Raw genomic sequence first — 18,093 nt, forward strand, 5'->3', positions numbered from 1 at the left:
TCACAACAAATTGGGGGCACGGGTGGCCCAGTCGTCTAAGGCGCCGCGATTCGCTGTGCAGAGTTGCGTCCCTTGGGCACGCCAAAAACCTATGATTGTGGGTTCGAATCCCGGTTCGCCCCGATTATGTTTCTAGGTTTGTCAGCACCATACCCGTGCTCGTGGGTTTCACCGAAGTGGTAAACGTCTAAGACCTGCATCACTTCGGGCTTTCCTCCCACATTAAGCTGACACGCCGTGATATAACTGGAATACTGTTAAAAGCGGCGTTAAACCCAACTCACTCACTCACTCACTCACTCACTCACTCACTCACAAGAAATTGCTTGTTAAATCCACATGAAAGAATATCCACACATAGATAGCATATTCCTCACTACAAACATTCAGATTTTCTTACCTGTTTCAACAAATAATATTTCACTACAGTGAACCAGGTGTCTATCTTCATTCATTCTTAATAATGTCAACCAATGTTTGATTACTCGTATCTGACTAAAAAAGAACATAAAAAGTACAACGAACAGTTTCGCAAAGAACGGCTTTATTTGAAGCGCGTTTACCAAACCCTAAATACAGTAGACTACGGTTAAAACGAACACGCTTATAACGAACTGACGGATATAACGAACTTACATTTTGGTCCCGACTATTTGCTGTAGTTATGCTGTGCATATGCTTATAACGAACTACGGTTATAACGAACTAAAATTAGTAGTCCCTTTGAGTTCGTTATAACCGTAGTTTACTGTATCGATTAAAATACATAGTGGGAACTTATTTCAGTGGATCATAATACTTTCATCCCCAAATTTCCGATCGATGTAATAGAAAATGTGCAGTCTTACAGTGCAACACCGTCGAGGCTGTAACACATGATTTATAATTGTTCTTCTTGAAAAATTTGTAAATTGACCCAATTTTCTAGATGCTTGAAGAGCTTGTTTTTGGCTAGCCATGGACCACATTGATGTCGAAGAGTGAGTGAGTGAGTGAGTGAGTATGGTTTTACGCCGCTTTTTTTAGCAATATTCCAGCAATATCACGGCGGGGGACACCAGAAATGGGCTTCACACATTGTACCCATGTCGGGAATCGAACCCGGGTCTTCGGCGTGGCGAGCGAACGCTTTAACCACTAGGCTACCCGACCGCCCCCAACATCACCAAATACTTACAACATATAACAAAAAGCATATCCACACATGAATACTAAGTTCCGTAGTGCAGACACCCAGATGCTCTTGCCTTTGTCATGAAGTTGCTGTAATGTGTCATACTAGTGAGTCAGGTATCTATGTCCATCCATCCTGAAGAACTTCAAACAAGGTTTGACACCTCGTATCTGACTAGAAATATACGAGAGTACAAGCAAGGGCCAGTTTCACAAGGCATGAACTTATTTAAAACGCATTTATCAACTCTTTAAAGTACAAAGTGAGAACTTGCTTCAGTGGATTCCTAATACCTGAGTCTCCAAAGTTTCGATCCAAATAATAAAATATGTGCGTTTTTACAGTCACATCGTGGCCTTAGTACATGATTTATAATTGTTCTTGAATAATTTGAAAATTGGCCTAATTGTTTCAGATGGTTGTAGAGCTAGTTATTTGCTAGCCATAGACCACATTAACCTTGAAGAGGCACTCCTAAATACTTATAATATGTAACAACCTTTAAGGTAGTATTACTGTATGTCCATGTGTCATGTTTAGTTATCATGTCCCCATTCTGAATACATCGATACAGTATCATCACTATTTGACAGCGATAGATTGACACATGGACCGCCTCCGTGGTCTAGTGGTAGAGTGTCCGCCCGGAAAGCGGAAGGTCCGGGGTTCGATCTCGGGCCGCCTCATACCAAAAGACGTTAAAAGATGGTACAAGCAGCCACATACACACACGTGCATGCACGTCGCTATATGAGTGTAATAATCTTGGACGCGACGTTGAACCCAATTTCACCTCATTGACAAAAGCTTAGGCGGAATACTCGGAATTGTACAAAAGACACAGCTTTTAGTAGATATTTACTTCTGAATCATCCTTACCTATCCCAGTATGACATGATAACGGGTGTTTTCTACCACATAGCATACTCATTAGGGGAGAGTCAGAGGGGAAACCAGCGCAGCACATGACATACTCATTACGGAAGAGTCAGAGGGGAAACCAGCGCAGCACATGACATACTCATTTCAGGAGAGTCAGAGGGGAAACCAGCGCAGCACATAACATGCTCATTACGGGAGAGTCAGAGGATTAACTAGTGCAGCACATGACATACTCATGACGGGAAAGTCAGAGGATTAACTAGTGCAGCACATGACATACTCATGACGGGAAAGTCAGAGGATTAACTAGTGCAGCACATGACATACTCATGACGGGAGAGTCAGAGGATTAACTAGTGCAGCACATGACATACTCATGACGGGAAAGTCAGAGGATTAACTAGTGCAGCACATGACATACTCATGACGGGAGAGTCAGAGGATTAACTAGTGCAGCACATGACATACTCATGACGGGAAAGACAGAGGATTAACTAGTGCAGCACATGACATACTCATGACGGGAGAGTCAGAGGATTAACTAGTGCAGCACATGACATACTCATGACGGGAGAGTCAGAGGATTAACTAGTGCAGCACGTGACATACTCATGACGGGAGAGTCAGAGGATTACCTAGTGCAGCACATGACATACTCATGACGGGAAAGTCAGAGGATTAACCAGTGCAGCACATGACATACTCATGACGGGAGAGTCAGAGGATTAACTAGTGCAGCACATGACATACTCATGACGGGAGAGTCAGAGGATTAACTAGTGCAGCACATGACATACTCATGACGGGAGAGTGAAAGGGTAAACCAGCGCAGTACATGACATACTCATGACGGGAGAGTCAGAGGATTAACTAGTGTAGCACGTGACATACTCATGACGGGAGAGTCAGAGGATTAACTAGTGCAGCACGTGACATACTCATGACGGGAAAGTCAGAGGGGAAACCAGCGCAGCACATGACATACTCATGACGGGAGAGTCAGAGGATTAACTAGTGCAGCACGTGACATACTCATGACGGGAAAGTCAGAGGGGAAACCAGCGCAGCACATGACATACTCATGACGGGAAAGTCAGAGGATTAACTAGTGCAGCACGTGACATACTCATGACGGGAAAGTCAGAGGGGAAACCAGCGCAGCACATGACATACTCATGACGGGAAAGTCAGAGGGGAAACCAGCGCAGCACATGACATACTCATGACGGGAGAGTCAGAGGATTAACTAGTGCAGCACGTGACATACTCATGACGGGAAAGTCAGAGTGGAAACCAGCGCAGCACATAACATTCTCATTACGGGGAAGTAAATCGTCCATGTCTCGCCCTTTGATACGTCATGTAAAGAAAAAGGAGTATTGTAGGCATATACGTTCTAACATCCGTGGATTTGCAAAGGCCTTCACGTGACAAACATAACATTTAAAGAAAATGCCTCTTCATTTCTACCTTTGATACAGTTAATTCATTAACCATCCCGATTTGTTTTTATCTGGCTGTGCAAACTGTGCGCTGTAATTACTTAAAAACCATCCGGTAGACGAAACTGTTTTCATAAAGAGGAGAATCAACACTGACTAGACTCTTGGGTAATCAGACCGCCCTTTATTATGTTTTCGTCAATGGATGCGAGCGTAACGGGGGCCGTTACACAGGAATCTGAAAAATAGCAACAAAAACCTTTCTAATGGTATGTGTTGCTGCCAAATGGGGAACTCAGTTAGTGTATCACGTGATCCTGATTTGAACAATGCCAAGAATTAAGGCAGGGAGCTGACACAGGATGCTCTCACTTTGCTGGCAAGTATTCTTCGTAACTATATCCAACGAGACAAATACAAAAATTGAGGGGGATGAAGACTATAGTTTGTTCCAGACTTGACAGACCCCAGCCTTCCGGCAAAGTGAGCGTAATTGGGGAGCTGGGGGATCGTTATCTCACTGAAGCTGTGCTCTGATTTGATTATGAATTTGAATACTGATGACTGGCAGTGATTTGTGCCATTTTGGAGTGCAAACACTCAACATGGTTAGTTGACCTTGGCCCAACTTTGGTAAAATGGTTCCACAATACTGCTTCACCACCAAGGACCCCCTGATCAGTTGGGTCGTCAGCAAGCTTGCGCACACATAACCCTGGAATTATGCCCATTGTACATCAAACTCGACCCGTGAAGATTCCGCGGTAGAATAGGTCTTCAGCAACCCATGCTTGCCGTAAAGGGCGACTATACTTGTAGTAAAAAGCGACTAACGGGATCGGGTGGTCAGGCTCACTGACTTGGTTGATGCATGTCATCGATCCCAATTGCGTGGATCGATGCTCATGATATTAATCACTGGATTATCTGGTCCAGACTCCATTATTAACATACCGCCGTCATATAGCTGGAATATTGCTGAGTGCGGCGTAAGACAACCAACCAACCAACACCAAACTCTGTCCACCACGAGAATTAGGAATATATCTAACGTTGATCTGTGTAACTTCCATTTTGCAATTAGACTTAAAGGGGAGGACATTAAAAACTTAAGATTGGTTTACCGTCTTCACTTTATGTGTTTATTTAGTACAACACATAGTTTACTAACATATGATCATTTCCTGATAAAATAGTTGAAAGGTGACTCTCAGGTGAAACAGACTTTAGCTTCAAATTCACCGTATCGTTTTTTAAATCCCCCTCTTGTCTGCCGGCAAAGTGGGAACAATCCGATGACACATGTAGAAACGTGCCCATTTATGGGTGCAGTCCCTCCCCATCAGGGAAGAGCGATACACTTCATTTAAATGAAGAATTTGCATAAGGTGTGTTTACCAGTGGGTTGGCAGTATATTAAATCGATTGGTCGATTTTTCGTTCACTCGAAATTCAGCAACTCTTCCCCTTTCCTTCTCTCCAGTAATACACGCTCAGCAACCATGGTGTCAGCGGTTCTTGGCTTGCTGTTCGGATTCCTGACAATGTCCAGTGCACAAGTTCAAGAAGAACAGTGTAAGTAGAAGTAGAAGTAGATGTGTGTGTGTGTGTGTGTGTGTGTGTGTGTGTGTGTGTGTGTGTGTGTGTGTGTGTGTGTGTGTGTGTGTGTGTGTGTGTGTGTGTGTGGACTGACTCCTTGTTTTATGCCTTGTGATGGAAGATTTGTCGTAGGTGGACCTATCACGGCAACATTCACTCAGATCGCTGGTTATACACAATGGGGTGCCTGTGAGTCAGTGTGCTTCTGTTACGACACAGTTTGTAAGAAGATACGTGGACAATAAAGGCAGTTGCAGCTCTAACACCACGAGGTGAAACAAGGCCCACAATGCTACCGCAGCGAGAGATAAGCGAGGACACAGTCGCTTAGGTGTATACCCCTTGTGTCGAACCCGTTTGTGTCGAACCCGCTTGTGTCGTGCACCGTGAGGATTCTGGGTAAGAATAGGTCCATATCAACCTAGGGTGGTCAGACTCTGTGCATGGGTTGATAGTGAGTTGACGGCGCGGATCGTTGTTTGATCAAAGGTTTAACATCCAAGGACTCAGCAAAGCCTTCAAAAGGTTCTCGTAGGACATTATCAAATTTAACGCATCCGTGACAAATATGATGTCACATACATTCCCTCTTTTGACTTGTACCACATGTTCCCGTTTTCCAGGTGAACAATTGGCTTGCCTTTGCATGTGTTTGTGACGGGTGCCACCCTCACCTTTTCACGAACACCTGGCATCATGACTATTTGGTAGTGATTCATAATCACTTGCTCATGATATAGTCGGAATCGTACAATCGACTCTGGTAGATTTGTTATGAATATGGAAAGGGATTTGTTGCTTTTATCATCATAATATCAATCACTGGTTTGCCTGGCCTAGATTCGATTAATTACAGGCCCGACATAGTGTTAGAATAGTGCTGAGTTTGGCATATGCGTCCTGACTGTAATTGGTACGTGTCGCAATGAAGGAAACGCTTTCATTGTACATGGGTTGGCATTGTCGGACTAAATATACGGGGATGTCTTTATAGTCTCGATAGTCCCACATGTTGACATCTCCTTCATGTAGCCTACCATGATCTCGCCATTGACGTATGAAATAATACCGAAAATGGAGGTTGTCATTATTGACAGTGCAAGACCCATTTCGATGTCTGTACATTTATACCGACCTGATTGTGGCGACACCGACGTTTCCGACTCTATGTGTGTACTAGATAATATAACTGTTTCACTGTCTTTCAGACGCGGTCCTATGTCAGAATAACTTCAACGATGACTGGAAGTACGTGGCCCCTGGCTCGGGATGCAAGAGGTTCATCAATTGTTATGGTCAGGATTACCACGGAATGCTCCAGTGTCCCGAGACGACTCTCTTTAATGAAAACTCCCAGGAGTGTCAATACCCAGAAGATTTCAACTGTCAGGTAGCCCTCAACGAAAACCCAGGTAACGAAACATAAATGATGCATATGATATTAATTATTTCGTAGCAATAGTGAAATAGCGTTGTCATCTCAGACGAGAACATTAATATAATCTGATAGATTGTTTTATGTATTCAACTAAGCATTGCCTAGCAACTGGTTATCATTTACAGTTCAGATTGGCAATATACACCCGTTTTGTGAACAGAAGGAATTCTTTTGATGTCACTTTCTCTATTCCCGGAATGCACAAGATGCTTCACGGGACCGTGACTGTCTTTTCAAATGGCTTGCTACGTTGGCAGGTTGAATAATCTTTTAAGTCATATAGTCTATATCAGTTATTTCAGTAACTAGTATTTATAAACTTAGTAGAACCCAGTTTCCGCTAATAACCGTTGAATGCTTAAAGATGATCAACAGCGGGCACGGGCTATGTTCAGCGCTTTACTCTTCATCTTCCCGAGGCAAGGGAGTCAACTAACTTTGAAAGTCCAATTTCAACTCTTGCCGAACAAGGCTTGAATTATGGAGTTATATCTTGGCTGGCCAAACGAGTCTATACATAGTATAATCAATATCGTGTAAGGAATTTGACATCCGGTTCGTTAACAGCCGGACAGATTTCGGTCGATTGCAGGATTTGTAAAGCACGTGTGCCGTCAACTTGGCGTCAACAGATATTTTGCAAATCCTTCCATGTTCCTAATCAAGGTGTTTATGTGATCTTATGCACTTCGGGAAGCAAGATCCGTTTTTGCAATATAGATCTTTATTATTGATCGGATTGTCTTGACTTGGCGCAGCAACTTTGTTTGAAGCAAGTTGCAAATGATATGAGAAGTGGAATCTGATTGGTCAAAAGGAGGAACATAGAAGGGAAATAACTCATAATAGCCACTGGTGGCGCAACGATTGAGCCCAGAAATTCCAGCATAGTTTGGCAATGGTGGAAACTGGGCTTTTACAGTCAACTGACTCTTGCCTCGGGAAGATGGTCACTGGTTGGCCATGAATCCGAAACCCGACTGGAAATACTGTGGCTTTTCCACGGTCCATAACAATACACTAAAGGAGGAACCCTCACTCCAACCCTCACTCAACCTAAAGGATAAATGTCAACAGGAAGGGACGATCGTGAATCGAGAATGGAATCGATATGTTGCTATTTTCTTTTTTAAATTATCCATTAAGAAATACTTATAAAGCATATAGTATATATTGTTAAGATGCCAGTCTAGTGGTGATGTTGACAGGATTTCCTTCAGGCGGTTTGTTACTAGGTGACTTGAGCAAAATTTCACAAATACGAAATAAACTTAAGATTTTCGAATGTTATGCCTCCTGTTAAGCCTGATAACAAATGTCAGTCGCCTTTAACTTATCAATAATGATATCAAAATATGACATTTTATAATATTTGTTCTTTCTCTACTTAATGAAATCACATAAGGAAGATTGATACATTTCTATTAATCTCGACTACTGTGAGAAAACGTCAGATTGATATTGCTTTAGGGACATAGGCGTGTGATTCGAAGATGGTTACGGTTTTAAGGTGATTTCTGTTGAACGCTGTATTGTACGTATGTGTTTGCTTCCAGACTGTGTGACCGGCGTGGTTCCCTACAATTGCTCAGCTTTCACGTACTGCTATCTTAACACCCAGTACAACTTCAGCTGCAACCAAGACCTCTACTACTCTCAGAGCTTACTCACCTGTGTGTACGCTGAAGATCTGACAGAGGATGACAGATTCAGATGCAACTTCCGCAACGGACGATAGGATTCAGCACAAGCAATGTATTCTCTGAACTTCAAATAAAGCCAGTCAGACAATTATAACTTTGCGATGCATATATTTTCAAACGACGAGCGAGACAATAGTTCATCTGCTGTCAAGTGAGTGGGGGTCGGCATGGCGTGTTAATGCTGCATCTGCCTGCTGCATCACGGCGGCCTAAATAACGACTTAAGTTCTGAGAAGGTCGTTAAGTGTGGTGGTCCCAGCCCACCTCGGAGGAATGACACACCTAATAAGTGAGACCTCTGGCGGGGAACGACTTCAAAATTCAAAAACACTTCCTTTTTATGCACATTGTGTGAGTGCTAGCAGCTACGGGCGAGGCAGGGCAGGGCAGGGCAGGGCAGGGCAGGGCAGGGCAGGGCAGGGCATGCTTAACCTTTTGCGAACAACTGGTGTCATCTCTGATTTTCAGTGGTTCATTCAAATAATGCTCACCACTATTTTTCCTTTTCCTTTTCATCCAGACTGGTTATTCTCTGGCGTTGAGTATTCCCGTCCTCGTGCTATGCCCTCTCAATCCTATCTCCATAGAATAGCCTTTGTCGGGCCTACGGTACCGTTACTATCTATATTCTTCCCTCCTCGTTATGAATGCTATTGATGAAGATTGTCGGGTTTAAGACCATGTACGTTCCTCGTTATGAATGCTGTTGATGAAGGTTGTCGGGTATAAGACCATATACGTTCCTCGTTATGAATGCTGTTGATAAGGATTAACTAATACCCCATCCTACCCCTATATAATGTGATCTTGTAATCCTATTTTATTTGTCACCCCAAAACTATTTAGTGTGCCACCTTACCCCTAACTAATACATCAGCCTACTTCTATTTAATGCAACCCCGTAATCCTGTGATGCCAATTTGGCAATCCATGTCATTATCTTTCTTAACAGGCGAATCCGATAATAGCTCTTCACAGCCAATATCTTGTTAACTCCACACTAAAACATATCCACACTGAAATACTAAGTTCCGTACTGCAGACACCCAGATCCTCTTGCCCGTGTCATGAAGTTGCTGTAATATGTCATACTAGTGAGTCAGGTAACTATGTTCATCCATCCTGTTTGACACCTCGTATCTGACTAGAAATATACTAGAGTATAAGGGCAAGTTTCACATAGCATGGCCTTATTTGAAGCGCATTTATCAACTCCTAAATGTCGCATGAAGTACAAAGTGAGAACTTGCTTCAGTGGATTCCTAATACCTGAGTCCCCAAAGTTTCGATCCAAATAATAAAATATGTGCGTTTTTACAGTCACATCGTGGCCGTAGTACATGATTTATAATTGTTCTTGAATAATTTGTAAATTGGCCTAATTGTTTCAGATGGTTGTAGAGCTAGTTATTTGCTAGCCATAGACCACATTAACCTTGAAGAGGCACTCCTAAATACTTATAATATGTAACAACCTTTAAGGTAGTATTACTGTATGTCCTTGTTTCATGTTTAGTTATCATGTCCCCATTCTGAATACATCGATACAGTATCATCACTATTTGACAGCGATTCATTGACACATGGACCGCCTCCGTGGTCTAGTGGTAGAGCGTCCGCCCGGAAAGCGGAAGGTCCGGGGTTCGATCTCGGGCCGCCTCATACCAAAAGACGTTAAAAGATGGTACAAGCAGCCACATACACACACGTGCATGCACGTCGCTATATGAGTGCAATAATCTTGGACGCGACGTTAAACCCAATTTCACTTCATTGACAAAAGCTTAGGCGGAATACTCGGAATCGTACAATAGACACAGCTTTTAGTAGATATTTGTTATGATGATGGCAAAATCTTTTAACCGCTTTTATTTGATCCGGATTTACTTCTGAATCATCCTTACCTATCCCAGTTTGACATGATAACGGGTGTTTTCTACCACATAGCATGCTCATTAGGGGAGAGTCAGAGGGGAAACCAGCGCAGCACATAACATGCTCATTACGGGAGAGTGAAAGGGGAAACCAGCGCAGCACATGACATACTCATTACGGGAGAGTGAAAGGGGAAACCAGCGCAGCACATGACATACTCATTACGGGAGAGTCAGAGGGGAAACCAGCGCAGCACATGACATACTCATTACAGGAGAGTCAGAGGGGAAACCAGCGCAGCACATGACATACTCATTACAGGAGAGTCAGAGGGGAAACCAGCGCAGCACATGACATACTCATTACAGGAAAGTCAGAGGGGAAACCAGCACAGCACATGACATACTCATGACGGGAAAGTAAATCGTCTATGTCTCGCCCTTTCGTACGTCATGTAAAGAAAAAGGAGGATTGTAGGCATATACGTTCTAACATCCGTGGATTTGCAAAGGCCTTCACGAGACAAACATAACATTTAAAGAAAATGCCTCTTCATTTCTACCTTTGATACAGTAAATTACAATAACCATCCCGATTTGTTTTTATCTGGCTGTGCAAACTGTGCGCTGTAATTACTTTAAAACCATCCGGTAGACTAAACCGTCTTCATAAAGAGGAGAATCAACACTGACTAGACACTTGGGTAATCAGACCGCCCTTTATTATGTTTTCGTCAATGGATGCGAGCGTAACGGGGGCCGTTACACAGGAATCTGAAAAATAGCAACAAAAACCTTTCTAATGGTATGTGTTGCCGCCAAATGGGGAACTCAGTTAGTGTATTACGTGAGCCTGATTTGAACAATGCCAAGAATTAAGGCAGGGAGCTGACACAGGATGCTCTCACTTTGCTGGCAAGTATTCTTCGTAACTATATCCAACGAGACAAATACAAAAATTGAGGGGGATTGAGACTATAGTTTGTTCCAGACTTGACAGACCCCAGCCTTCCGGCAAAGTGAGCGTAATTGTCAAGACATACATCACATAGACATATATAAGGTCTATAAATGAAACTAAAAACATGATGAGCAAACAAAAACATCGTAATGAATAGCACAATTATATTCATTTCACAAATTGAAATATACATTTTTCAAAATGAAATGTGCACAATACGTCCAGTTTCCAGACGACATAACAACCAAACAAAGTGGGAGACGGAATCAACCTATTTAAGCGTTGATATGGTGCCATCTTCATTTTTGGCTTGCTAGTCGCTCGTCCAGTTGACGGTATTATCTCAGAGATCTCAACCCGGTCAGCTGAAGGATCGTTATCTCAGTGAAGCTCTGCTCTGATTTGATGAAGTTTATGAATTTGAATACTGATGACTGGCAGTTATTTGTGCCATTTTGGAGTGCAAACACTCAACATGGTTAGTTGACCTTGACCCAACTTTGGTAAAATGGTTCCACAATACTGCTTCACCACCAAGGACCCCCTGATCAGTTGGGTCGTCAGCAAGCTTGCGCACACATAACCCTGGAATTATGCCCATTGTACATCAAACACGACCCGTGAAGATTCCGCGGTAGAATAGGTCTTCAGCAACCCATGCTTGCCGTACAAGGTGACTATGCTTGTCGTAAAAGCCGACTAACGGGATCGGGTGGTCAGGCTCGCTGACTTGGTTGATGCATGTCATCGATCCCAATTGCGTGGATCGATGCTTATGATATTTATCACTGGATTGTCTGGTCCAGACTCCATTATTTACAGACCGCCGTCATATAGCTGGAATATTGCTGAGTGCGGCGTAAAACAACCAACCAACCAACTAACACCAAACTCTGTCCACCACGAGAATTAGGAAATTCAATATATCTAACGTTGATCTGTGTAACTGCCATTTTGCAATTAGACTTAAAGGGTAGGACATTAATTACTTAAGATTGGTTTACCGTCTTCACTTTATGTGTTTATTTAGTAAAACACATAGTTTACTGACATATGATCATTTCCTGATAAAATAGTTGAAAGGTGAATCTCAGGTGAAACAGACTATAGCTTTTAATTCACCGTAATGTTTTTTAAATCTCCCTCTTGTCTTCCTCTTGATTTTTCGTTCACTTGAAATTCAGCAACTCTTCTCTTTCCCTTCTCTCCAGTAAAACACGCTCAGCAACCATGGTGTCAGCGGTTCTTGGCTTGCTGTCAGGAGTTATGGTAAAGTGGGTTGTACTTCGCTTCCAAAAGATTATTGCACTCATTGCATGTGTGTGCGTGCGTGCGTGCGTGCGTGCGTGTGAGCGTGTGTGCGTGCGTGCGAGCGTGCGTGCGTGCGTGCGTGCGAGCGTGTGTGTGTGTGTGTGTGTTGTGTGCGTGGACTGACTCCGAGCCGACCAATCCTTGTTTTATACCTTTACTGCCGAGCGTTAGACAGGGTCACACTAAGTACCATTTTTGTGTATGCCCGACTGTCCACCGACCATCCGCTCTAAGGCAAAAACCTCTGTCCACTCAACATTTTGGCATAAGCGGTTGTTGTGTTGGAAGGGAAGATTTGTCGAAGGTGGACCTATCACGGCAACATTCACTACTCAGAGCGCTGGGTATACACAGTGGGGTACTTGTGAGTCAGTGTGCTTCTGTTCAGCACGAAGAGCACTATCATCTGTTTCGACACAGTTTGTAAGAAAATACGTGAGTATATTTGGACAATAAGGGCAGTCGCAGCGCTAACACCACGAGGTGAAACAAGGCCCACAATGCATCCGCAGCTAGAGATAAGCGAGGGCACATTCGCTTAGGTGTATACTTCTTGTGTCGAACCCGCTTGTGTCGTGCACCATGGGAATTCCGGGTAAGAATTAGATCCATATCAACCTATGCTTTTCGGACAAGGCGACTAAATGAGTAGGGCGGTCGGACTCTGTGCATGGGTTGATAGTGAGTTGACGGCGCGGATCGTTGTTCGATCAAGGGTTTAACATCCAAGGCCTCAGTAGGACATTATCAAATTTGACGCATCCGTGACAAAAATGATGTCACATACATTCCCTCTTTTGACTTGTACCATATGTTTCCGTTTTCCAGGTGAACAATTGACTTACCTTTGCATGTGTTTGTGACGGGTGCCACCGGTGGGGCAGGATACGCTCATCTTTTCGTAAACATCTGGCATCATGACTATTTGGTAGTGATTCATAATCACTTGCTTATGATATAGTCGGAATCGTACAATCGACTCTGGTAGATTTGTTATGAATATGGAAAGGGATGTGTTCCTTATATTATCATGACATCAGTCACTGGTTTGCCTGGCCTAGATTCGATTATTTACAGACCCCGTCATATTGTCAGAATATTACTAAGTTTGGCATATGCGTCCTGACTGTAATTGGTTCGTGTCGCAATGAAGGAAACGCTTTCATTGTACATGGGTTGGCATTGTCGGACTTAATATACGGGAATGTCTTGAGAATTCCCATTGCAGCAGAATGTATCAGAACAGCAGGAGCCGTGTTGCTTGAACCAGACTCGACCTCGATAGTCCCACATGTTGACATCTCCTTCATGTAGCCTACCTGCCATGATCTCGCCATTGACGTATGAAATAATACCGAAAATGGAGGTTGTCATTATTGACAGTGTAGGCCCCATTTCGATGTCTGTACATTTATACCGACCTGACTGTGGCGGCACCGACGTTTCCGACTCTATGTGTGTACTAGATAATATAACTGTTTCACTGTCTTTCCGACTCTATGGGTGTACTAGATAATATGACTGTTTCACTGTCTTTCAGACTCTATGTGTGTACTAGATAATATGACTGTTTCACTGTCTTTCAGACTCTATGTGTGTACTAGATAATATGACTGTTTCACTGTCTTTCAGACTCTATGTGTGTACTAGATAATATGACTGTTTCACTGTCTTTCAGACTATATGTGTGTACTAGATAATATGACTGTTTCACTGTCTTTCAGACTATATGTGTGTACTAGATAATATGACTGTTTCACTGTCTTTCCGACTCTATGGGTGTACTAGATAATATGACTGTTTAACTGTCTTTCAGACTCTATGTGTGTACTAGATAATATGACTGTTTCACTGTCTTTCAGACTCTATATGTGTACTAGATAGTATGACTGTTTAACTGTCTTTCCGACTCTATGTGTGTACTAGATAATATGACTGTTTCACTGTCTTTCAGACGCGGTCCTATGTCAGAATAACTTCAACGATGAGTGGAAGTACGCGGCCCCTGGCTCGGGATGCAAGAGGTTCATCAATTGCTATGGTCAGGATTACCATGGAATGCTTCAGTGTCCCGAGACGACTCTCTTCAATGAAAACACCCAGAGGTGTGAATACCTACTAGATTTCAACTGTCAGGTAGCCCTCAACCAAACCCCAGGTAACGAAACATACATGATGCATATGATATTAATTATTTCGTAGCAATAGTGAAATATCGTTGTCATCTCAGACGAGAACATTAATATAATCTGATTGATTGTTTTGTGTATTCAACTAAGCATTGCCTAGCAACTGGTTATCATTTACAGTTCAGATTGACAATGTACACCCGTTTTGTGAACAGAAAGAATTCTGAGACGTAACTTTCTTTATTCCCCGAATGCACAAGATGCTTCACGGGACCGTGACTGTCTTTTCAAATGGCTTGCTACGTTGGCAGGTTGAATAATCTTTTAAGTCATATAGTCTATATCAGCTATTTCAGTAACTAGTATTTATAAACTTAGTAGAACCCAGTTTCCGCTAATAACCGTTGAATGCTTGAAGATGATCAACAGCGGACACGGGGTACGTTCCCGAAGCAAGAGAGTAAACTGACTTCGAAGATCCAATTTTCTTCTTGCCGAACTAGGCTGGAATTATGGAGTTATATCTTGAGTGAGTGAGTGAGTATGGTTTTACGCCGCTTTTAGCAATATCCCAGCAATATCACGGCGGTGGGCACCAGAAATGGGCTTCACACATTGTACCCATGTCGGGAATGGAACCCGGTTCTTCGGCGTGACGAGCAAACGCTTTAACCACAAGGCTACCCGACCGCCCGAGTTATATCTTGGCTGGCCAAACGAGTCTATTCACAGTCCAATCAAAATCGCGTGAGGAATTTGACATCCGGTTCGTTAACTGCCTGGCAGATTTCGGTCGATTGCAGGGTTTGTAAAGCGTGTGTGCCGTCAAATCGGCGTCAACGGATATTTTGCAAATCCTTTCATGTTTCTAATCAAGGTGTTTATGTGATCTTATGCACTTCGTGAAGTATGACCCATTTTTTTACAATATAGATCTTGATTATCGATTGTCTTGACTTCGCGCAGCAACTTTGTTTGCAGCAAGTGCAAGTGATATGAGAAGTGGAATCTGATTGGTCAAAAGGAGGAACATAGAAGGGAAATAACTCATAATAGCCACTGGTGGCGCAACGATTGAGCCCAGAAATTCCAGCATAGTTTGGCAATGGTGGAAACTGGGCTTTTACAGTCAACTGACTCTTGCCTCGGGAAGATGGTCACTGGTTTGCCATGAATCCGAAACCCGACCGGAAATACTGTGGCTTTTCCACGGTCCATAACAATACACTAAAGGAGGAACCCTCACTCCAACCCTCACTTACCCTAAAGGATAAATGTCAACAGGAAGGGACGATCGTGAATCGAGAATGGAATCGATATCTTGCTATTTTCTTTTTGATATTATCAATCAAGAAATAGCTCTTGAGCATATAGTATATATTGTTAAAGATGCCAGTCTAGTGGTGATGTTGACAGGATTTCCTTCAGGCGGTTTGTTACTACGTGACTTGAGCAAAATTTCACAAATACGATATAAACTTAAGATTTTGGAATGTTATGCCTCCCGTTAAGCCTGATTACTAATGTCAGTAGCCTTTAACTTATCAATAATAATATCAAAATATGACATTTTATTATATTTTCTTTCTCTATTTAATGAAATTACATAAGTAAGATTGATATTATTTCTATTAATCTCGACTACTGTGAGAAAAAGAACTAACTGATATTGCTTTAGGGACATAGGCGTGTGATTCGAAGATGGTTACAGTTCTAAGGTGATTTCTGTTGAACGCTGTATTGTACGTATGTGTTTGCTTCCAGACTGTGTGACCGGCGTGGATTCCTACAATTGCTCAGCCTTCACATACTGCTATCTTAACACCCAGTACAACTTCAGCTGCAACCAAGACCTCTACTACTCTCAGAGCAAACTCACCTGTGTGTACGCTGAAGATCTGACAGAGGATGACAAACTCAGATGCAACTTCCGCAACGGACAATAGGATTCAGCATAAACTATGTATTCTCTGAACTTCAAATAAAGCCAGTCAGACAATTATAACTTTGTGATGCATATATTTTCAAACGACGAGCGAGACAATAGTTCATCTGCTGTCAAGTGAGTGGGGGTCGGCATGGCGTGTTAATGCTGCATCTGCCTGCTGCATCACGGCGGCCTAAATAACGACTTTAGTTCTGAGAAGGTCGTTAAGTGTGGTGGTCCCAGCCACCTCGGAGGAATGACACACCTAATAAGTGAGACCTCTGGCGGGGAACGACTTCAAAATTCAAAAACACTTCCTTTTTATGCAAATTGTGTGAGTGCTAGCAGCTACGGGCAGGGCAGGGCAGGGCAGGGCAGGGCAGGGCAGCTACGGGCGAGGCAGGGCAGGGCAGGGCAGGGCAGGGCAGGGCAGGGCAGGGCAGGGCAGGGCAGGGCAGGGCAGGGCAGGGCAGGCTTAACCTTTCGCGAACAACTGGTGTCATCTCTGATTTTCAGTGGTTCATTCATATAATGCTCACCACTATTTTTCCTTTTCCTTTTAATGCAGACTGGTTATTCTCTGGCGTTGAGTATTCCCGTCCTCGTGCTATGCCCTCCCAATCCTATCTCCATAGAATAGCCTTTGTCGGGCCTACGGTACCGTTACTATCTATATTCTTCCCTCCTCGTTATGAATGCTGTTGATAACGGTTGTCGGGTATAAGGCCATGTACGTTCCTCGTTATGAATGCTGTTGATGAAGGTTGTCGGGTATAAGACCATGTACGTTCCTAGCTGTGAATGTTGTTGATAAGAGTTGCCGGGTATAAGACCATGTACGTTCCTCGTTAAGAATGTTGTTGATAAGGGTTGTTGTGTACAAGACCATGTACTTTCCTCGTTATGAATGCTGTTGATGAAGGTTGTCGGGTATAAGACCATGTACGTTCCTCGTAATGAATGCTATTGATGAAGGTTGTTGGGTATAAGACCATGTACGTTCATCATTGTGAATGCTGTGATGAAGGTTGTCGGGTATAAGACCATATACGTTCCTCGTTATGGATGTTGTTGATGAAGGTTGTCGGGTATAAGATCATAAACGTTCCTCGTTATGAATGCTATTGATGAAGGCTGTCGGGTATAAGACCATGTACGTTCCTCGTTATGAATGCTATTGATGAAGGTTGTTGGGTATAAGACCATGTACGTTCATCATTGTGAATGCTATTGATGAAGATTGTCGGCTATAAGACAATGCACGTTCCTCGTTGTGAATGCTGTTGATACAGATTGTCGAGCATGACACCGAGACCATGATCGTTTCTCGTTATCATTGCTGTTGACAAGGGTTAACTAATACGCCATCCTCCCCCTATATAATCTTGTAATCCTTATCCGATAATAGCTCTTCACGGCCAATCTCTTGTTGACTCCATACGAAAAATATCCACACATAAATACCAAGTTCCGTACTGCAGACACCCAGATGCTCTTGCCTTTGTCATGAAGTTGCTGTAATATGTCATACTATTGAGTCAGGTATCTATGTCCATCCATCCTGAAGAACTTCAATGTTTGACACCTCGTATATGACTAGAAATATACCAGAGTATAAGGGCAAGTTTCACAAGGCATGGCCTTATTTGAAGC

The 18,093-nt window shown here is 43.0% G+C and overlaps 2 protein-coding genes across 2 annotated transcripts; both read left to right on the forward strand.

Annotated features, from left to right (window-relative positions):
- The first annotated feature begins 4,932 nt into the window (after positions 1 to 4,932).
- Positions 4,933 to 8,332, forward strand: LOC124136979. Its single transcript, XM_046503060.2, has 3 exons — positions 4,933 to 5,073; positions 6,306 to 6,509; positions 8,092 to 8,332. Exons 1-3 carry the CDS (start codon positions 5,001 to 5,003, stop codon positions 8,271 to 8,273), a joined length of 459 nt encoding a protein of 152 aa, XP_046359016.2. The 5' UTR covers positions 4,933 to 5,000; the 3' UTR covers positions 8,274 to 8,332.
- A 4,634-nt stretch (positions 8,333 to 12,966) lies between these two features.
- LOC124136962 lies at positions 12,967 to 16,518 on the forward strand. Its single transcript, XM_046503045.2, has 3 exons — positions 12,967 to 12,979; positions 14,339 to 14,542; positions 16,278 to 16,518. The coding sequence occupies exons 1-3, from the start codon at positions 12,967 to 12,969 to the stop codon at positions 16,457 to 16,459; spliced, it is 399 nt and encodes a 132-aa protein (XP_046359001.2). The 3' UTR covers positions 16,460 to 16,518.
- Positions 16,519 to 18,093: the final 1,575 nt, after the last annotated feature.

This window comes from Haliotis rufescens, unplaced genomic scaffold (genome assembly GCF_023055435.1).
Source record: "Haliotis rufescens isolate VD_foot unplaced genomic scaffold, xgHalRufe1.0.p SCAF_1, whole genome shotgun sequence".
NCBI lineage: Eukaryota > Metazoa > Mollusca > Gastropoda > Lepetellida > Haliotidae > Haliotis > Haliotis rufescens.